Consider the following 22,915-nt stretch of genomic DNA (forward strand, 5'->3'; position numbering starts at 1 on the left):
TCACACAGCAGCAACCCCTGCCTCCCACCTGTCCCTCTTCCAGAACAGCCAGCTGCTCACCCCCCAGGGCTGGCTCTGGTGCCAGTCTGTCCACGCCCAGCTCTCCCTCAGCGGCCCCCCTTGTTCTCGCCCCCTCTGCATGACCACATTCTCCAGCCATGGACACACCCTCCGTGCAGATACATGTCATCCCTTCGTGTGGGCAGTTGATCTAGATTGTCTGTCTCAATATGTGTATTACGGGGATCATAGATTTTGCCGAGTGGCCCTCCAGAAGGACTAGCGGTGTATGTTCCCATCACTGGGGTACAGAGAGCAACTGCTTTTCACACAGCGTTGCCTGTCATCGAGCTTTTCCTCTTTTGCTTGTTTGCTGTGTGAAAATGGTATTTTGTTTTAATTTGTATTTCTCTAACTTGTAAAGTTAGGTATCTCTTCATGGGGTTATTCGTGTGTGTGTGTGTGTATGTGTGTGTGAGAGAGAGAGAGAGAGACAGGCAGACAGACAGACACACACACACCTTGACTCAATGAATGGTTTATCTGTGGATAGCCTAGATTGATTTTTCTCTTGGTCCATTTTCTTATTAGAAATTTACTTCATTTCTTTCTTTCCTTTTCTTTTTTTTAAACTAGGTAATTTCTTTGTGTGTACCAAGGGTTTAGAACCGCTGATGTAATTTTTTTAACTTTTAGGAATCCTTTGTGATTTTCTTGAAGTAATGTGCTTAATATCTTTTTAAAATAAAATACCTTCACCTAGGCGTGGGGCTAGGGGCTTTATGTATTCATTTAATCCTTAAAGCAGCCCTTAGAGGATGATGGTGGCATCAAACCATCATTGATTTGGGAAATCAAACCAGCAGAGAAATGTAAAAACCTAACACTCTAACATTTATTATGTTGTTATTGCTCCTTGCTTCAGAATACTGGTTTCTCTTCGTCTTCCACTGCCTACAGCTCTTCTTACGATTTCCTTCCCAGAGCACCGGGAAGGGCAAGATGATAGAATGTGGGAGACAGAGGACAGATGTCGGCAGGCATACCGTTAGACACTGGCCGGTGGCTCTCCCACAGCCTCTCTTTCCCTGTTGGTCTCCCCAGCACAGATGGAGCCCTTGCTCTGTGCCAGCCTGTGTGCACAGTGTTCCTGCCCCCGGGGCGTTGTGTTTGGCTGGGGAGAGAGGTCCTGGGTCACTGGAGACACCAGTGCTGGGACAGGTGATGCCCTGGTGACAGGCACGGGCTGCTCAGGAAGCCCCAGGATGGACCTGTTCTTAGTCTCTGTGCTGGGTGCAGGCGGCAGTGGTGAGGGGAGCCCATTGTGGGGTGCGGGTGGGATTATCACCCCCAAAGCGGAGCCAGGCATCATATGTTCAGCATGTAATGTCAGGAACGTCCAGCGCATGGCTTACGAGGTGGTGTTGGTGTCCTAGCCTCTGATTTTTATTTGGTAAGGTTGCATCTGTTTACTGTTCCAGACCTACCAAGAAGTGGGACAGCGCAGCTACTCAGTACTTCCAGAACATCCTAAAAGGTGAGGCAGGTGCATTGTCGTCGCAGCCTGCTTTGAACTGATGCCCAAGCCGGTTTGTCTTTCTGTTGGCAAGGGGGTTTGAGATGGGTGCGTTCAGCTTCTGGCCCCTCCTCATGGGGTTCATCTGTTACCTGGGACTCCTCCCGCCCTGTGTCACAGCGACTCTGCACCCGTAAGAGTTTGGGGGTGGATGTGGACGTCGGTATTGAGAGTTGAAAGGAGAAAGGGGCTGTTCAGCTGAGGGGCCCTTCGTTTGCATGGGAGCTGGACCCTGCCAAATGCACGTGTGTTTCCCGAAGCAACAGGTGATGGAAGCTGAGCTTTTCTCGTGGATACTGATGGTGTCGTGAGCTTTATTGCCAGTTTCGGATGTGCAGCCTGTCTCAGAGCAGCTGTGCAGCATGCTGTCTGTATTGTCTATCACTGCCAGTGAAGTACAGCTTCACCTGCCGTCTGTCCTGACCCCCGGCAGACGGGGGCCAAGTCCCTGTACTGGCCGTCTGGGCTGCTCTAAGGAGAAGTGGGTGTGAAATGCCTGGGGTGCTGGCTTGTCTCCTCCACCACCCCGCTCTCTGGCCAGAGGAATAGCCCGATGCTGGGCCCCTGGGGGGAAATGGGAGGTTGGGAGGGCCTCTGGCTTTGGGTCTCCGACCTTGTGAGCCCGGGAGGGGCGGGGTGTGCTGGAGGGAGCAGAGCACCTGGGATGGCATCCTGTCCTGCGACTTCCCTGCAGCCTTCTCTGAGTCTAGCCTCCTCCCTGAGAAGGGACAGGGACAGCTGTGAAGCGAAGGACTGAGCCCAGGGCCCAGGGCCTGCAGGGTCCCTTTGCCCAGAGCTGCTTTGTGGGTGCTGGGTTCCGAGTTGCTGAGCTGATGGGGTGTTTGCAGGGAGCAACGGACTCGGGTGAAAGACTGAGCGGGAAGTGGATTTGGGAGTCGCTGGAAGGGAAGAGGGCCAAGAACAGCTGGCGGAGGTGTTGTGGGGGCGGGAGGCAGCAGCTGTGGAGTTGGGGGTGGAGGGTATGTGCCGATTTCGACTTCACCCTGGAGAGCCTTCTTCTCTGCTCACCCACCTGCAGACGGCTGCTGCTCCAGCCTTGGCTCTGGTGACCCTGCGTGACCCCAGGTGGTCAGCACAGGTGATTAGGTGGAATATAATTGTTTCAGTATCAGCTGATTTTTTTTTTCACTTATGTTATTTAGCAACCACCCAGGTGGAAGCCAAATTATGTGCCGTGGAAGAAGATGCTTTTGAGGTCTACCTTTATGCAACTATAAAAAATGAAAAAGTGAGTGGAAGAATTGTATTTCAGAAATGATTTATCCTTATTTAAATTTTTTATTTTAACAAAACAAAGTAAACACCAAGGAAAAGAATGCCATTCACACAGCGTGGAAGGTTTTTGTTTTTTTGTTTCTTTTGGAGTGAGGGGAGGGGCGGGGGAGAGAACCTCAGCAGGCTCCATGCTGAGTGCAGAGAGCAGCGCAGGGCTGATCTCATGACCCCGGGATCGTGATGTGAAACCAAGAGTCGGACGCTTAATGGACTGCGCCACCCAGGCGCCCCAGGCCTTCTCCATTTTCATTTGGAACTCTGTAAAGAACTGGCCCATCCCCCATTTACTAATTGGTTCAGTAATATACCTTAGTGTGGACTCTTGGCTGTTGGTTTTACTTTAGGGAGTAGACTCCATTACTGTCATTATTTTCTTCAGATCATCCCAGATTTGGCCATTAGCAGCTTCTTCAAAGTGGCTTGCGTGTCCTTTCACTGTGCCCCATCATCGCTGGGAACTTACTATTTTTGGTGCCACAGATGCTTTGTGCTAATTTTGTTGTTCTCCAGCCCAGCCCTAGAATCAACCACTTCTCCAAGAAGAGTGGTGTCCAGATAGCAAAACAGGGGCATGAGATGTGCTTCCTGCTGCTGGGGTGTCAGTGGTTGTAGGCCCTCTCCACAGACAGGAAGTACATGTATGTGGAGTCGCCCGTGGCAACACAGATTGATGCCTGGATCTGTCTGTCTGTACATGTATTAAGAGCTCTGGTATCAGGGCATCTGGGTGGCTCAGCGTCTGACTCTTGATTGTGGCTCAAGGTTGTGAGATCAAGCCCCCTCTCGGGCTGCATGTTGGGTGTGTAGCCTGCCTAAGATTCTCTCCTCCCCAGCTCATGCATGTGTGCACTCGTTCTCTCTCTCTCAAAAAAAAAAAAAAAAAAAAATGGAGATCTTGTACCTCTCATTCCCCGTTACTTATCTTGACACATGTTTCTAGCAGTGAGAAACCTGCTCTTGTTAGATATACTTAATTTGATTAATCCTAATAGTCACATAAAATAATTCCAGAATTGCTAACCCATGATTCCTGTGAAAAAGCAGTTTGTCTGAAGGCAAAAGCATGCAGCCAAAACAGTATTCTGAAGTTACTTAGGTTAGTTTGTTTCTTCCCCTCCCTCCTTCACTGTGATGATGTTACTCATTTGCAGTAAGGTTTGTTTGTTATTCTTTGTGGCGCATTTTGGGATCTCCCACGGCCTTGTCAGTTTCACCTGTGGCTTTTCATTGCTTATTTTGCAGTTTGGTAAAAATAACAAAATGCTGGCAATTGGACCGTCTGGTGAAACACCTTTAAACTTCTCTGTTGACCTCCTTCTCTCTTCTTGGTTTTCGAGTAGGTCTCTTTCCCTCTGTGGCTGTACTTTGGGTGGGGGAGTGTGAAGGGTACACTTGTTAGCAGAACGAACATACGGCAGATGTGTGAGGTCATCACTGCCAGAAAAACGGGGCCCGGCATCCTTTTCCAGCTCCCTAAGGAAGCACAAGGATTTCCCAGGGTTTTTCTCTTCTTGGCCTGGCTTCTTTCATGCAGCGAAGTTATTTTTAGCATATATCCCTTGTCCTTTGTATTGTTAAATACTCTTCTCTTGTCTGGACGTATTAGAGTGGATTTACCTGCTCATATCTTGTGGACATTTGAGTTGTGGCCAGTTTGGGGCTGTTATAAATGAAGTTGGTATGAATATTCATGTACAGTTCTTCCTGTGAACCCTTGCATTCGTTTTTCTTGGGTGAGTGCCTAGGAGTCAAATTTCTGGATGGGATTGTAGGTAGTAAGGGGCTGCGAGATGGGTTTTCCAAAGCAGTGAACTGTTGTACAGTCCGGTCAGCAGTGGATGAGAGCCCCAGTTTCTTCACGTCCACTTCAGTGCTTGGATGGCTACTTTGATGGGCGTGTACTGGGGTATCATTGTGGCTTAACTTTGCATTTCCCTAATGACTTACAACAGTGAGTATCTCTTCATATGCTATTTGCAATCTATGTGTCTTCTTTGATGAAGTGTGCATTCAGATCTTTACCCCATTTTTTGGATAACTTTTTTTTAAAAAAGATTGTATTTATTTGACACAGATCACAAGTAGGCAAAGAGGCAGGCAGAGGGAGAGAGGGGGAAGCAGCTCCCCACTGAGCAGGGAGCCTGATGTGGGGCTCGATCCCAGGACCCTGGGATCATGACCTGAGCCAAAGGCAGACACTTAACTGACTGAGCCAGCCAGTTGCCTTGAAGAAGACTTCTCTTTTATGAACCAGGGACTTCAGAGGCTTAACACACTGAGCCACCCAGGTGCCCCGGATAACTTTTTAAATGGAAGTAAAGTTGATACAGGATGTTTCAGGTGTACAGCAGAGTGGTTGGATGAGTCTGTGCCTTATGCTGTGCTCACCACACACCATTACAATACCATTGACTCTTTTCCCACTGAACCTTTATTCCCCATGACTTACTCCTTCCACACTGGACCCTTTTGCACACCCCCTCCCCCTCCTGCCCTCTGGCTTCCATCAGTACTTTGTATTTATGGGTCTGTTGGTGCTATTTGCTTGTTATTCGTTTGTTTTTTACATTCCACATATAAGTAAAATCATATGGTGCTTGTCTTATTTCACTTAGTATATTATCCTCTAGGTCCATTCATGTTGCAAATAAAGAATCTCATCTTTTTATGGCTGAGGAATATTCCATTGTATTTTGCCCATTTTTTAGTTGGGTTGTTTGTCATCTTTTTATTGCATTTTGAGAGCTCTTTATATATTCTGGATACATTTCCATCCAGATTTTAAAAAAATTTTCTCCCTGTCTGTGGATTGCCCTTCATGTCTTATTGTGTCTTTTGAAGAGTGAAAATTTTTAAATTTTGGTACAGTCTAAAATTTAAATTTTGAATTTTTATCAGGTTTCCTTTTATGATTGGTGCTTTGTCTTTGTCATCCCCCTAGATCTTTGCCTGGCAAAGTCATGTTAGCTCCCTGATGCTTTGTTCAAGAAGATATTTCTTACATTTTATACAGATTCTACTCTTTTTCTTACCAGGAGCGTTGGCCAGAAGTATCTAGTCCACTATTACCAGAGCAGGAGTCAAGAGATCAGTTTCTATCAGATTATGTTCTATAAAATAATTTTTTCTGAAGATTGAAATTTGGGGTTAAGTTTGGGATATTTTCTGAACAGTCACTTGACTCTATTTGTCTTGTTCATGAAATGTTGCAAATTGTGCAGGTCTGTGTTAATGACGATCTGGTTGCGAAGAACTTTGCTCGTTACATATCACCCAAGGAGAATAAAAACATTGATTCTGTGGAGAAATCAAGATTGAGTATGAAGTCAGCATCCTTCTCCAGGAGACTCAATCCAGCACTCACTCTCTGGCCAATGCTCTTACAAGGAAAAGATCGTCAAGGAATGGAAAGTGAGTGGATTCTCACCAATATGTGTTTCTTTTAAACTGTCTTATTTATACGAATCTTGTCGTACTGATGTGTCGTACAAACCTTTCCCCACATGCAGGCAGGGACTTGGACTATTGATTTAAGCCTGGTGGGTGTGTGACAGGCTTTGAAGTCCTGACCTGCTCGTTTGCTTTTACGAGAATGGGGAAAAACTGTCCTCAGTTTCTTCTTAACATGGAGTTAAATTTTCAGAAGTCCCTGTTATTGAAAGATATTACCCAAACAAAGTCAAATGTTTACTGTTTTAGACCCTTTTCAGAAGATCTGTTTATTAGGAGGGAAATGTGGGAAGAGACCGCCATGGACAGTGGAAACAATCAGAGGTGTTTCTTCTGAGTTCTGTTGTCCTTCACTCGTTCACGTTGCTTTCCTGCCCCAAGTTAGGTCTCTCATGACCTTCCACCAAAAGCAGGAGCTGAAGGAGTATGCCGCTGAGTTTTGCATTTGTCATTTGGGTTTTATTTCATGCTTTAATCCTGAATTGTGTTCTTTCTGTCAGATTCACATGGTTTAACTTTTCTGGCTCAGTCCCTCCAGCATCCGTGGCCCAAGGGTGTTGTTGGTGACCTTGGGCCGACTGCTATGATCCTGGGTAAGTTTACTTGTGTGCCTTACTTATATATAGCTGGCATAAAAGAACACTCTCAACTCTGTAAAGATTAGAAGGGCTGTGTAGAAGAGCTGTGCTGATTTTCTCTCTCTCAATCTCATGGAACCAATTGATGATACAGATGCTGACAGAAATAACCTGGCCTTGTGGTCCTTACTTAGAGGATTTTTTAAAAGGATTTATTTATGTATTAGAGTGTGTGCACATGTGAGCAGAGCCGGCTAGGGTGGGGAGCAGAGGGAGAGAATCCCAAGCAGACTCCCCGCAGAGCCAAGTCCTGTGCACGACCCATGAGATCGTGACCTGAGCTGAAATCATGAGTTGCACACTTAATCAACTTAAGCCACCCTGGCGGCCCCTCACTTGGAGGATTTTACTGTAAAGAACACACATAACATATGTTTATGTGCAGAGCTGATTTATTCCAGCCTAGCCATACGTAAGTGATGATTACGTGTTCTCAGAGTGTATGTATGGATTTGTGAGTGATTTTTATTTTAAGCAGTAGGGCATATAAAAGCAAGAGGCATTTAGGAGGGTAGGAACACCTAGTGTTTAACTCCGTATCTCCAAGGTACGTAACGGACTGCAGTTGTTGGACTAGAGTGGGCTCTGCCAGCCCCTTTGATTCTCGGGCACACTCTGGTAATTCCTGCACCACTTGCCTCTTCCGTTGGGCGTGGGTACACCGAGTGTTTCACACACGGAACGTTGTAAACCTCAACTAAGTTAAAGCTTTTGCCTTCAAAATTATTCTCTACAGTTAGTGTTTTGTTTAATTCCTTTGGTAATGTTGTTTATCGTAGAAAAATACAGATAATCAAAGGTTTAAAAACCTGTCGTTTTTAATAGCTACTTACTGAAATGTTAGGGTCTTGCTTTCCAGAGTTCTCCGCTCCTGAGGGTTGTGTGTGACATTTTTATCTCACAGAAGTTGGATTCCATACATACCTCTGTGGAGTGTTTTTCAGTTAACGTATGGATGAACTTCTAGGTCACACGTGTCCGGGATCACGTGAGTTTAAGGACATGAACTCTGATGTGAGACAGATGGGATGTTGGTGTCCCTCCTGCTGGGTGATGGGGGGAGACGCTGTTCCCATCACAGTGACTTGATTAAATGGGGGATCCACAGACCCAGCTGACATGGCCCTGCACCTGGCCTGTGGCCCACGTGGCACATTGCGCCCCCCCCCGTTATTCTGATGTGTCTCCTGTAGGGGTCCCCGCTGAGCGTTTCTCCTGAAATGTGCCCCTGTTACTGAAGGAAGAAATACAAACGGAAATAAAAATACATGCCCGCTCCTATTGGAGCAGGAGAAACACCAGGCATTTTATGTTGTGTGCGGACACTGCCCAGCCTTCCATCATGTGAATATGTCATGGGTTTTTTTGTTTTTTTGTTTGTTTAAGTAGCCCCAGGCATTTTATGTTGTGTGCGGACACTGCCCAGCCTTCCATCATGTGAATATGTCATGGGTTTTTTTGTTTTTTTTTTTGTTTTTTTGTTTGTTTGTTTAAGTAGCCCCAGGTTCCTGGACAGTAACCGTTTCCCACTTTTCCTTACCATGGTCAGTGTCAAGATCCATTGTGTGAGTCTTTGAAAAGGAGAAGGTTGATGGTAAAGGAAAGGGAAGCTGATGGGAGATGTAACCGATGGTCATGTGAAAGCAAGATTACTAGGTGCTCCTTACCCAAGCACAGATTTCCTTTTCCTTGTAATCGTGGTGAGAAGGTATTTCAACTGTATTTTTTGGTACTTCTCTTTGAAATTGTCTTACGTTTTTAAAATCAAAGTATAATACTTTGTTAATACTTGGTTAAACAATCAAATAGTGTAGAACTAATGAAAAGTGATGAGAAGTAATTTTCTCTTTCCGGCCTCTTCTCACCTCAGGCTGTTCCTGAGAGGTAAACCTTTATCGTTCCCTTTACCTTTTTATTTGGACGGTTGTCTCTAGATTTTGAAACCTTTACAATTAATTAATTTTCAGTTATAATTTACCATTTCTAGGCTTATCAGTTCTAGACTCTTTTTAAAAAAAATATTTTATGTATTCATATGTGTGGAGCCCTAGTCCAATAGGGTTGGTGCCCTTGTTAAGAAGAGGAGACACCAGAGGGCTTCCTCTCCTCCATGTGAGGACACACAAGAGGGCAGCCATTTCCAAGCTAGGAGGATAGCTTCTAGATCCGACTTGAGATCTGTCTTGTCTTATATACACATTTTAATGCTGTAAGTTGCCTTCCAAGTACTGTTTTCACTACATCCCACGAATTTTGATAAGCTGTATCATAATTTTCATTTAGTTTAAGCTATTTTTAAATTTCTTGAGATTTCTTCTTGATCCAAGTGTAATTTAGAAGTGTGTTGTTTAATCTCTAAGTGTTTGGGGATTTTCCCAGCTATCTTTTTGTTTCTGAATTAGTTTGATTCCATTATGGTCTGAGAGCATGCATTGTGTAGTTTGTATTCTTTGAAATTTTTCACGTCTTTTTATGGCCATACTGTGATGCTCTCTTGTTAGGCACATCTGCCTTAAGGACTGCTCGGTCCTCTGGGAGAATTGATTCCTTTATCACTATGTAATTAATGCCTGTATCCTTCATAATTCTTCTTGTCCTGAACTCCACTTTGTCTAAAATTAATGTAGCTACTTCAGCTTTCTTTGGTTAGTGTTAGCATGGTGTATTTTTCTTCATCTCTTTATTTCTGTCTTTATATTTGAAGTGTGGACAACATGCAGTTGGTTGGGTCTGGTTTTTGTTCACTCTGACGACCTCTTTGATTGGTGTATTTAGACCATTGCCATTTAAAGTGATTATTGGTAGAGTTGGATTAATATTGACTTTTTTTTTTAACGATTTTCTGTTCATTCCCTTGTGTTTTGCTCCTGTTTTTGTCTTCCACTCTTTCTGTGCCATCTGTAGTTGTAATTAAGCATTTTATATGATTCTGTTTTCTTTCCTTTCTTAACATATCGGTTATACTTCTTTTTCACTTATTTTAGTGGTTGCCTTAGGGTTTACAATATGCTTTTACAGCCAGTCCGAGTCCACTTTTAGATAACACTGTACCACTTCGCAGTGCAAGTATAACAAAATATTCCTAATCCCTACCTCTTGTCCTTTGCACTTTGCATTGTTGTCATTCATTTGACTTATCCATCAGCACACATGGCCATATATATATATATACACATATATATATGTATATATATATATACACACATATATATGTATATATACGTGTGTATATATATATAGGGGTGTGTGTGTGTGTGTGTGTGTGTGTGTGTGTATATAGTCAACCTTGAAAATAAAACTGGCGGTTATTTTACCAACAAATGGGTTTATTTGGGAATACTAGAGAATTATAGTTTGGGACAGGCAACTACAGCAAAACAATGTGGCGATCCAGAGTACAAAGGAGAAGGTGGCTCTTTTAAAGAGGAAAAGGGGGGACTTGGAAGGGGCTGTTATAAACAAAAAGTCCGTTGGAATAAAGTGGGAGTCCAAAGTCCAAAGTCCAAAGTGTCCAAAGTCCAAAGCTTTTCATTGACTGAGTTGTGACATTCTCTCATTGGCTGGGCTGTTGCTGGGCAAGGAGAAATTCTGGGTTTATTCCTGTTGGAAAATGCAAGGTGCATCTCTTCCTGTTGGGTCCACAAGGGGCTGTGAGGGCTGCTGCAGCCTGAGAGCTCCCCCTTCTGGCTTCCCTGCTCCCATCTTAAATTAGGTTATTAATGTTATTAGGATTATTATTTCCACAACTGGTTTATTTTTCTTCTTTCTCAGGTACATATTTTAGTACTTTCAGAAGGGGATTGTGGGTAATAGATGTTAACATCTGCTAATAGTTAAACCAGATACGGTATTCTAGGGTTGTTCTTTATTTTCCTCCAACAGTGGAGATAGTGGTTCATTTTCTCCTCATCCGTCAATCTGTTGGTTTTTCTTTTGTAAGTAATTACTGTGTTCTGTTGATTTTTTTTTTTAGATTTTTCTCTTTATCCTTGATAATTTTGCAGTTTCTTTACAATGTGTCTAAGAGTGGATGGTTCAGATTTATTTGTTAACGCATGGAATTTTTTAATTGTAGAATTCATGTCTAACTTGAATTTCTGAAAAGCATTAGATGTTAATGTTTTTAAAAATGTTATCCTCTTTCCTCTTAGATGTAGATTAGTGTTTCTTCATTTATCATCTGTTTTTCATAGCTTTCTTTGCATTTACTTTTTATTTCTCTGGACTCATTTTGAAAGGTTTTCTTAATTCTTTAAATTACCGCTTTTCTCTTAGCTTTCAGCTTAATATTAACTTCATCTTTGAATTTTCAATCTGATGACTCTTTCTTGCCACTGGAGTTCTGATAGGTTCTTTTTCATGTCTGTGTATCTTTTTATATCCACTTGGTTTGTTTCATGAACCTGAATCCTTTTTATCTCTTGGGTATCTTAAGTATATTTATTTTAGAGTTCTTTTCAGGTGCTCTTTTATCTCCATTTCCTCAGGTATGAATCTCTACTGCCTGACAAAACCTTTGTGGGTTGTTGTTTTTTTTTCCTTTTAACATTTATAATGACATTGATTTGTAGACTTTGTGGTTTTGTTTGAAAGCTTGTGTTGCATGGACATTTATTCTCTGAGCAAATTTCGCCCATCACCTTCACTCCTGGATCCAGAGCAGAATTTTTATTTTTGGCTATAATGAAACACCCTGAAGAGAGAATGTATTTTCAGACCCCAAGATCCCATGACAAGCAGGCTTGGGCACCAAATTACTTTAAAGAAAGATTAGACCAGTTTACAATATCATCTCACATTTCCAGTGTTTTTACTATTTGTTTTAGTGACTTATGTTATTTAATAGATAAAAGGTGTACCTTGTCATTTCAGTTGTGTTTCTCTTATTGATGCTTAGTGTGAACACTTTCCAGGATTGCTTGTGTAGTATCCTAAAAAATGATTCCTGGATTGATGTCCTTTTCTTTTTCTTTGTATCAGGCCTCAGTTTTTACCCAAGTGTAATTACCTTGCTTGATTATTCAGATTCACGGAACAGTGTTTGTCACTTTTCCAAATGAGATCTAGGCCTAAAGAATAAAGATACTTGAAAGAGTCTGCTTTAGAATTTTGCTGCCCGCTGGCTACTCAGATTCCGCCTGCTTCCTAATGCCTTCTGTGCCTGCTGTGCGGTTAAGAAGTGAGATGCACAGGTGTCATCACAAACCATTGCTTAAACAGTTACAGTTGATACTCTGGTTCTGATCGCTTTGTGACAAACATTTGATAATGTTTAGTCGTGTAAACCATTTTATATCATGTATGGATTCTGTGGTCAGGAATTCAGAGTGGGCACAACACAAAGGGTTTGTCTCAGTTCCCCAGTTTCTGGGGCCTCAGCTGGGGAGACCCGGGGGCTGGCGGTGATGAAGCAGATGGATTCATTTGAAACTTAACGCAGTGACATCTCTGGCAGCTGACTCTAGCCTTTAGCTGGGACCATGATTGGGGCGCTAATCTGAAATACCTATAGTGACCTTTCCATGGGGCTGTTTCAGCTTCTTCCCAGCATGCTGGGTTTCGACAGCATTCAAGAGGATGGGTCATAAGTACCTGGCATTTTGGCTGACTAGCTTTGAAGTAACATGACCCCACTTCCATGTTGTTTACAACTGCCCCCCCCCACCCCGTGGCTCATGGGATGGCAGTACAGAGCCCATTTCTCAGCGGGACACATGTCAGTGTCAAATTGTAAGAAGAGCATATATGTTGGGAGACATGTTGTGGCCCTCTTTGAAAAATATGGTCTGTCAAGTTGGGAAAGTAAATCCAGTTTATTTGCTTGTAAACCAGTAAAGGAATTATTTAAACATCTTTTAATGTGACAAGGGTTGAAACAAAATTTTTAAATTTAATCTCCTCAAGTAAAGTTTAATTCAAAACCCTATTCCATAAAAATTTCATGTATTAAGGTTTTTATGATTATACTTTTGAGTTTATAATCATTTTCTATTAATAGCACTTTCTAAGATAGGTCTTTTTCACTTTTTGTTTTGCAGATAGAACTATAAAATGTAGGGATTCATTGAGAGGTTCACCAAGAAAAAAGTCTGAAAAGGAACAACAGCACATCTCCTTGAAAGATATAAATAAGGTTGTATTTTAAAATGTCCACGAGGTATAAAGTTCATACAATGTTAATTTTAGTATATTCTTGTTTGAAATTTAGGAACCAAAGTATGTTTTCTATTAAGAATTCCTTGGCTATGGTAGTGTCTTTCAGGAAGAAATATAGTTTGTGTGTTTGCTCTAATTCAAAAGAACAAGAGAACTCCAGATTCCCTCTTGTTCCTGGCCTAGGAGCTTTTCTTCAAGATTGGGTATTTATAGGGACGCCTGGGTGGCTCAGTTGGTTAAGCGGCTGCCTTCGGCTCAGGTCATGATCCCAGCGTCCTGGGATCGAGTCCCACATCGGGCTCCTTGCTCTGCAGGGAGCCTGCTTCTCCCTCTGCCACTCTGTCTGCCTGTGCTCACTCTCTCTCTCTCTCTGACAAATAAATAAATAAAATCTAAAAAAAAAAAAAAAAAAAAAAAAAAAAAAAGATTGGGTATTTATGCTCATTTAACAAGGGTATGAAAACCCGAGATTATGGGACAATCTAATAGTTCAAGTCTAACCTGTCTTTCCAGTCCTTGGGCAAGACAAGTGAAATAATTATAGGACATGCTGTATCTGTAGTTATTTATCAGTATTTGTACTGGTATTTACAATTTACAATTATTTATCTGTATTATGTATCAGGACATGCTGAGTATCTGAAGTGCCGACTGCTTGATACTTGGATTCTTAATGTAGTGGTTGGAGCAGTGGCATGATCACATTATCCAATTCTTTGTCCATGTCTGTGTTGCTTGAAAATGATCTGGGATGGTTGTTTATGAGAATGATTCCCATGGAATTTTAGCTCCATAAGAATATGTATCTTGTAGCATACATATTCTTTCTAAAAAAATTTTTTTTACAGTGTGTTGAATCCTCCGTGTACTGGCCAACAAAGAGGGGAATAACCATATATGCTGAGCCAGATGTACCTGCCATGAGGTATGATTTGAAAATTCAGTGTCATTGAATAGATGCATGAGGGCAATATTGTCTTACATGGTGTTCTGTATGATTGGTGATAGGAAAGAATTCATTTTCAGTAAAGAGCGTCCCTGGAAATTTTGATTCAACCTATATTAATTTAAAAGAAAAGCATAGAACAACTGGTTAGTAGCACAGCTAACCAAAAATTGGTAGTGACCGTAGGGTCTCTTTGTTACCTTGTTGGACAAAGTTGTTTCTGTGAGACCGGTGCAGTGGAATTGTCCTGCTGTAAAGGCTGGTATGTGCAGGCCAGGTGGTAGTGCACGGTGGTGGAGGGCAGAGACTGGCTGCTGATGAGTGTCCGAGGCTTTGACCGTAAACCTGTCCACATCAAGTGGCAGGCTGATGTTTGTGAAATCACAGAGAAGTCGTACTATTGCACCATGTCACAAATGGTGTAAGATCTTAACGTTGTGTGCTCCGTTCCTCCCCTCCTGGGCTGTATGCTCGTGTCATCCGTCCTACGTTTCATTTGCATGTTCTTTATATGGCCTGGCTCTAGTATCATTTGTATCTAAATAGTCAGTGGTCTTTCAAGAGATTTAAATAAAAAGAAAGGGAAATACTTTCGGTGTTTGCCTGTGTGGTTGCCATCAGTGCTTTTCACTGTATGTGTGGATCCAGATCTCCCATCCGGTATCGAGCTTGTCCCTGAAAAACTGCCTTTACTGTTGATTGTATTGCGGATCTGCTGGTGATGGGTTCTTTTGACGTTTATATGTCTGGAAAAATTATTTCAGCTTCATTTTTGAAAAAAGGGTATTTTTGCTGGGTATAGAATTCTAGGTTGGCCGTTCTTTTTTCCCTGTATTTTAAAGGTACTGGCGTACTGTCTGCTTGCTGCATGATTCCCAGTGCAAAAGCTACTGTCCTCTTTTTCTTTGTTCCCGTGTTTGCAGCATGTCTTTCTCCTCTGACTGCATTTGAGATTCTTCTGTTTGTTTCCGGTTTGAGCAGTTTAACTATATATGCCTCGGTGTAGTTTCTCTCTTGTCTGGTTCTTGTGCTTGGTGCCCATTAAGGTTCTTCATGTGTAGGTTTCTGTCTTGCATCAGATTCAGCTGCTACTGTACAGGAGTTGTCTGCATGTGTCTCTTTCTCCCGTCCTTTTGAGACTCTGATGAGACAAGTAGCACACCTTTTGATATTGTCTGAAAGGTCCCTGAGTCTTGGATCATTTTTTTTCTTTTACCCTTTTTCCTTGCTGTTCTCCAGAGCAGTAATTCTGCTAAGGTATCTGTAACTTAATTGAACCTTCTGTCTTCTCCGTCCTGCTATTTAGCACATCTGCTGAATTTTTAAATTTAATGTATCGTATTTTTCCATTCTAAAATTTGTCTTTTTTTTTTATAGTTTGTATTTTTTTGCTGAGAACTATAGTTGTTGCACTCAAGAGTGCTCATCCCTCCCTCTCTTCAGGATCAAGGATGTAACAGCTGCTTTAAAGTACATGACACTTTCCACTTGTCTGCCATCCTGGGGTTCCCACCTACTGGTCGTCTTCTCCCTTGACAGTAGATCAGGTTTCTCTGGCTCTTTGTGTGTTGTATTCTGGATATTTTGAATATTATGGTGTGAAACCCTGGTTTCTATTCAAATCCTCTGGACAATGCTGGCCATGGTGTTTCTGTTTATTTTAGTGGTAAGTCAGGGACCCCATTCAGGTGCCAGGTTCTGGCTCCGTTTGGGTGGTGACTGCAGCTTTGCTTGGGGTCTGTTCTGAATGTGCTCAGACATGAGGCAAGCCTGGGACCTCATAGACAGGGATGCCCCCCCCCCCAGCACACTCTTTTTTTTCCAAGATATTCTTCACATTGACCATTTTCTAGATGCTTCCTCTGTCCAAGTAGGTGGTAGCTTTTCATGGAGAAATGGCTATACAGTTCTGTGTGCTTGGCGCCGCTTGTGGAGCAAAACAGCATTGTAAACAAGAAAGGAAAAAGATCAAGGTTCCCCCATGTCTATGGATCCTGGGGCCCATTTCCCAGATCCTTTAGAGAGAGGGAGTTTGGGGTGACAGCCCCCTGTCATCACTGCAGCAGCATGACTGAGCTGGCCTCTGGGCAGGGCCAGGAGAGGAAAAGGGAAAAGAGAAGTCAGTTGGTGTAGCTGTCTGGCCTGTGGCTCCCCTTCCTGCTTCTCTGGCTTGAAATAGAGGGTTTCTCTCAGTGCTTCGTGTCAGCAGCCACTGTGTGGTTCTGTGTCCGGGGCCGGCCTCAAGCCAACACCAGGAGACAAAGGAGTATAAAATCCCAGGGAATTCTCCACGATGCTGGCGGTTTCTCTCCCCTTTGGTTCTGCACTTTACGTGGAGTTTCCAGCTGAGGTCAGACGAGAGACGGGCTGTGGAGGCCTTATGCAGTCCCCCTCAGTGTGGTTTTTATCCTTAGAGGACAGAGTGTTCTCACAGAAATAGATCTACTTATGTAGAGGGACTCACTCATTTGTGCTACTTACTGGGAGTTTTCTCCCATTTTCAGGATTGGGGCAAATGGGCTTAGAAATTTTTTTTTAAAGATTTTATTTATTGGGGCGCCTGGGTGGCTCAGTGGGTTAAAGCCTCTGCCTCCAGCTCAGGTCATGATCCCAGAGTCCTGGGATCGAGCCCCGCATCGGGCTCTCTGCTCAGCAGGGAGCCTGCTTCCTCCTCTCTCTCTGCCTGCCTCTCTGCCTACTTGTGATCTCTGTCTGTCAAATAAATAAATAAAATCTTTTTTTTTTTAAAGATTTTATTTATTTATTTGACAGACAGAGATCACAAGTAGGCAGAGAGGCAGGGAGGAAGCAGGCTGCCTGCTGAGCAGAGAGCCCAATGTGGGGCTCGATCCCAGGACCCTGAGATCATGAGCTGAAGACAGAGGCTTAACCCACTGAGCCACCCAGGCGCCCCAAGGGCTCAGAGATTCTAATGAATGTTTTTTGGTTCCTAGTGCTTTATGTCAGAAGCCAAATGAGAAACCACTTAGGTTGGCCGAGAAGAAAGAACACAATGAGAAGAATGGCTGTGTGAAGTATGAATTTTTTTCCTTGTTCTAAATGTTTTATTGAAATAATTGTAATAAAATTATAAGCAGGAAAAATTTTACATATGATTTTATTATTTATTTCAAACTTGCGTTCCCATGTGGAAAATACACCTACAGTGTCTGCTGTAGGCTTTGAAATTATTTTTCCTGTTCACTAGGGTAGATTTTTCTTGTAAAATCTTTGTTTCACTGTACATAGTCATTTTCTGCCTTCCCGTTCTGATCCTTATTCTCTTGGTTAAGTTTTTTTTTTTTTTTTTTTAAAGATTGCATTTATTTATTTGACAGACAGAGATCACAAGTAGGCAGAGAGGCAGGCAGAGAGAGAGGAGAAAGCAGGCTTTCCACGGAGCGGAGAGCCCGAAGCGGGGCTCGATCCCAGGACCCTGGGATCATGACCTGAGCTGAAGGCAGAGGCTTTAACCCACTGAGCCACCCAGGCACCCCTCTCTTGGTTAAGTTTTATGAAGCAATTTAGATACGGTTGGTCTCTGGGGCTGTTGATCTTCTGTGGGTTTGCGTCTGCTACCTTCCCAGTTCTCTCGTGCTAATGGGGTCTTCCACGGGCTGGAGAGACTAGTTACTTGCAGTATGGAACTAGGTGGTGGTTTTTTGGTTTTGGGGGGGTTTTGTTTTGTTTTGTTTCGTCTCATCAGATTGACAAAGAAATATTCACTGACGAGTTGTTACCAGTAGAGTAGTAACTTTATTTCATACTTGTTTAAGCCCTGAAACATTCTCATACTCATGTTTATGATTTCTTACCATACCAGCCTAAAAACACTATATCCCAAGTAACTGGCTGCTCCGAAGTCACCACAGTGGCCCGGAATCTGCGACAGTTGAGAGCTGTGTCGGTCGCACTGTATCCACTGATCAGCCTGGGATGACTGCGGGGAGGGCATTGACTGCAACGCCATTTGGGCTGCCTGCCTCCTGGAACCTGGGCCAGGGGCTGTGGAGGTGGCCCTGGAGCCCACAGATCTGGGGGTGGCTATCGGGGCAGCTGTGTTGACCCCCTCCTCCCAGGGAGTCCTCGACGTTACTCCCCAGAGGCCGTGGGGCTGCATGTGATGGTTTTCCTGGAACGAGAGACCTTGTGTTACCCATGCAGCTCATTTCTTATTTTCATTACATTAAATTATAACTTGAAAAGTCACCCTGAGATACTCTCTTGCCTTCTACTTTTATATTAAAATGTAGTATTTTTCTCTCCTCTTGGGTGAAATGCCTTTTACTTAGGACCCATTGATTCAACTATGGCAGTTACTCTGCCTGTGGTTCAAGATTATGGCACAGAAGGGAGAAAGCGGTGGGTTTCTCAGCAATGTGAGATCACCCAGTGATCATGCAGTCTTTCTTCATGTTCAGAACAGGTGTTCCTGGGATTGACAGTGCTGTGGCCACGGCCCGGGGGCCAGGGTTCAGGGGCAAGCACTGTACTGACCTGACCTCTGTGGCCTTTGCAGCACAAAAAACAGGACAAAAGGGGACAAGCAGTAATTTCATAGCTATGCCTTGGGATATATGGTTGACCCTTGAACAACATGGACATTTGGAGTGCTGACCTCCCACACAGTTAAACGTCTGCGTATAACTTGTGACCCCTGCCAAAACTTAGCTACGCTAATAGCCTACTGTTGACCAGAAGCCTTACCAATAACGTAGTCAGTTAACATGTGTTTGTATGTTTTGCATATACATATTGTCATCTTAAAATGAAGTACACTGGAGAAAAAATGTTACCAAGAAAATCATAAGAGAAAGTACGTTTTTAGTACTGGGCCGTAATCTGCACATAAGTGGGTGTGCACAGCTTAAGGCCCAGCCGTATGTTTCATTTTATCTCTGTCAAGGAAGAATTAAGATTATAACTCAGTTGAAGAAATACTAACACTCCTTTTTCCTTCACATTGCCCTTTTCACTACTTTATAGATTGTTGCAGTTTTTAAATCCTGATCCTTTGAGAGCTGATGGCATCTCTGATCTGCAGCAGGTATGACAATCCTACAGAAAAAAATAAAAATCCATGACAGCTCTTTACTCTTTCAATCCCTCTCCTTCCTCGTCTGGATTTGAGATTAGAAGAGAAACCCCCTTAGGTGGGGTCTCTCCCTGAAGAAGACACCCTTTTAGAGATTCTCCAGTGAATTATTGTTTTAGAGACATTGTTATTATTTGGCAGGGGTGGGGGTTAGTAGGTGCTCTTCCTTTCATTTTGGTAGTTTGGGTGGGTTTTGATGAGCATATATACCTCAGCTGTCCTTCCTTTGCCCAAAGTGGTTGACTTCCTGCACTGGCAGGGTTGGGGGGGGTGTGTGTGTGACAGGGACGGGGTGTCTGCCAGCAGGCGTATAACAGGCAGGCGTGCTGTCTCAGCTGCAGAGGCTGCGGTCCGGCTCCCAGCAACCCTTGGCCGTGCTCCGGAACAAGATCGAGCCTTGCTTGACCATGCACACGGCGCCGCTTTCGGCAGACCTGAGAAAGGTAAAAGTGCTCCTGAAGGTGGGCTCCTGGAGGAATGCTCACCTGTTGTAACACAGGAGGATTTTTAGGAAACCCTTCCAAGGCTGCACTTGAGTCATTTCTTGGCCTTTGAAATCCTCTGTTAAGTTTTTGTTATTAAGTTCTCATGTGTTCTTCAGGTTAACTTCCTATAAGTGAATAATATTTCTTTGGAGAAACCACTGTATGGCACAAACCACTTCATGCTTTTCTTTCTTTCTTTTTTTTTTTTTTTTAAGATTTTATTTATTTGACAGAGATCAGAAGTAGGCAGAGGCAGACAATTGGGGGGGGGGTGGGCAAAGCACGCTCCCTGCTGAGCAGAGAGCCCGATGTGGGTTTCGATCCCAGGACCATGAGATCATGACCTGAGCCGAAGGCAGAGGCTTTAACCCACTGAGCCACCCAGGTGCCCCTCTTCATGCTTTTCTGAGATAAGTTTTCAGATGCGTCTCTGGAAAGAGGCTTATAAGGGGCAACAACTTGCCAGGGCAGTTATGCTGTATTTCCAAGTGTTCTTCTCAAAACTGCTTTCGAGGGGCGCCTGGGTGGCTCAGTGGGTTAAAGCCTCTGCCTTCGGCTCAGGTCATGATCCCAGGGTCCTGAGATTGAGCCCTGAGTCAGGCTCTCTGCTCAGCAGGGAGCCTGCTTCCTCCTCTCTCTCTGCCTGCTTCTCTGCCTACTTGTGATCTCTGTCAAATAAATAAAATCTTTAAAAAAAAAACTGCTTTTGAGACCTGCCATTTCAGTTAGTAAATTGATCATGCATGCTTATCTATTTCCTTCTTGATTCAGAAAAAAAAAACAAAAAAAAAGAAAGCTGAGTCCATGAAGATGAATTGAATGAGAACAAAATCTTTAATGGCCTAGAAATTTCCACAGGCTTTCGGAAGATGGAAAACAGGCAGCAGAGTGTGGCTGACTAGTAGAGGAAGGAGAAGTAGGGGGCTCTGAACTTCCCTCTTCCCGAGCATCCACAGTCAGCCTCTCGGGAAGGAAGATCTTTCTGAAGGAACCAAATGACCCCAGGAATGCCCTTTGGATGAATTCTTCCAGTGAAGACACCTGCTCACTGCCCTGGCTTCCTCTAGGGGTGCAGCACTCACAGTGCCGAGCTCTTCGCTGGCCATGCTTCTTCCAGGCCGCTTTTAGTGGGCCTCCTCCCTGCAGACAGACGTGAGAGATTCTTAGACGTTTGATGAAAGCTCCCACCTAAAAAGAAAATAAAAGCATTAAAAAAAAAAAAAAGACCAAAATAAAACCCTGAAGGAAACAGTGTAAGCAGTAGAAAGAAGATAACGCAGGACACCTGGGTGGCTCAGTTGATTAAGCTGCTGCCTTTGGCTAGGTCATGAGCCCCGGGTCCTGGGATCAAGTCCCACATAGGGCTCCTTGCTCAGCGGGGAGCCTGCTTCTCTCTCTGCCTGTTGTGCCTGCCGCCCCCTTGCCTGTGCTCTCTGACAAATAAATAATATCTTAAAAAAAAGAAAGATAATGCTACAAAATAAATACCTTCAGAGATAAGTATTAACAGTACTTATAAATAGTAACTGGGTGTTATAAAAAAGGCCCAGAGGATAAAAATAGTCCTTGGAAATTCAGAATGCTGTCGAGCTAGAAACCAACCAGCAGATTGGAGGGAGAAAATGGAAACTATCAGAAAGTAGAGCAAAAAGACGAGATGGAAATAGGGGGAAACAATTTGAGGGTCATTTCAAGGTCCAGTCCCTAAAGTGGGGATTTTTTACTAAGAGCAGCGGAAGTGGGCAGAAAATTATAAGAGCAACACACAAGTGATTTCCAGTCCTCATGGAAGGACTGTCCAAGTTAGGAGAGTTCCCCTCCCACGAGCCCAGCACAGCGACGGGGCAGGATCGCAGGTGCTCAACTGTGAAGCATCCAATCGGGGGCCGCTTCCCAGGGCGCAAATGGCTTCAGGCTTGCCTTTGGTAACACCAGAGGGGCGCCGATTCCGACTTTCTGGTGAAAAGTTCTTTACAATCTTGATGTCCACTGGAAACTAGCAATGAAACGTTTTCAGACACGTAAGAGCCTCTTAAGAATTGACTCAAGAAGGACGCTCCAGAAGTATGTTCCCCACCAGAGCAAGACTGTCAGCCAGGAAGGATGACCGGTCTTACAGACAGCAGGGCAGTGCCGGGAGGCCACAGGGTGATGGCTGCATGAGGGACACCCAGTCGGTGGTCTGCACCGCTCCTGGGGGTCAGGGCTGGGGGACGAGGACGTCACGCACAAATTGTGCACATGAGTTCAGCCTCTTGGAACGTAGGGTCAAGTGTGGCTGGAGAACTCTTTCTGTTGCCACACTTGGAGGTTTTAGTGACCATTACATAGAAAAATAAAGGCACTTTTTTTTTTAAAAGTTTATTTAAGCAATCCCTACACCCAGTGTGGGGCTCCAACTTACAACCCCGAGATGAAGAGTTGAACGCTCCTCTGACTGAGCCAGCCAAGCTCCCCAATAAAGGCATGTTTAAAAAAACCCAGCTTTGTAAGTAAAGCCTGATGTACTCACAGATTATTGGGAGGAGCCACGTCCTTGCTCTGGTGAGCTCTAGGCACCTGGTTTTAATTTGGAGCCTAGTAAAGCAAGCGTCTTAGGGCAGGAGTTTGGTGCTGAGAAGAGACGCAGGGGCTTGTCAAGTGAGGTCTTAGAAAATACCAGAATAAGCCGTGTGTAGTGGCTGTTGGGGTGGGAGGGGAGGTGAACAAAGAGATGGGGCTTGTGTTAGTTTCCTGTGCTTCATTCGTGCTTTTTGGGGGGCTGTTTTGCAGGCTCTTCAGAGAAACAGGTTCCCGGGACCCAGCCACACGGAATCCTACTCTTGGCCACCCATAGCCCGGGGCTGTGACGTGGTGGTCATCTCTCACTGTGGAAACAATCCCCTGCTCTACCTCCCACCAGTGCTTACAATTCTGCAGACGGGGGGCTGCTACAAGTCTTTACCAAGCAGAAACGGAGTAAGTTGAAGACTGTCTTATTTCCACAACAGCGTGGCCTAAATATTTATCTTTAAATTTTATGCTGAACCTTTGGTGAAGTTTGGCTTCCATTACTCATTTGGTTTCCATGACAAGACAGGAACTTACCAGACTCATTGATTCTCTGACACTGATTCTCCCCCTGGGCCCCCTTTGTGGCCATCAGTTGAGCCCAGAGGTTTCTGGCATTTGGGATGAATATGTAGCTTATAAGCTTCTTCTACTGATATAAGTCCTTTGTGACAGTCACCCTGGGAGATGGTTAGGCCGTGTACGGTTTTCGTTGTTTCATAG

At 43.9% G+C, this 22,915-nt stretch overlaps 1 protein-coding gene across 1 annotated transcript in view; it reads left to right on the forward strand.

The window, feature by feature from the left end:
* TDRD12 (tudor domain containing 12) overlaps nt 1-22,915 on the forward strand; it is a gene marked incomplete at its 5' end in the record, with an annotated part of 65,524 nt that overhangs the window by 14,357 nt on the left and 28,252 nt on the right. Inside the window, 10 exons of the mRNA XM_080827968.1 lie at nt 1,482-1,537; nt 2,740-2,825; nt 6,094-6,283; nt 6,823-6,915; nt 12,999-13,093; nt 13,965-14,041; nt 17,017-17,097; nt 19,049-19,109; nt 19,493-19,600; nt 22,415-22,600. Of these exons, the coding sequence (XP_080684094.1) occupies nt 1,482-1,537; nt 2,740-2,825; nt 6,094-6,283; nt 6,823-6,915; nt 12,999-13,093; nt 13,965-14,041; nt 17,017-17,097; nt 19,049-19,109; nt 19,493-19,600; nt 22,415-22,600 (1,033 nt within the window). The remainder of the gene's footprint in view (nt 1-1,481; nt 1,538-2,739; nt 2,826-6,093; nt 6,284-6,822; nt 6,916-12,998; nt 13,094-13,964; nt 14,042-17,016; nt 17,098-19,048; nt 19,110-19,492; nt 19,601-22,414; nt 22,601-22,915) is intronic.

This window comes from Martes martes (genome assembly GCF_963455335.1).
Source record: "Martes martes genome assembly, chromosome: 17".
NCBI classification, from domain to species: Eukaryota; Metazoa; Chordata; class Mammalia; order Carnivora; family Mustelidae; genus Martes; species Martes martes.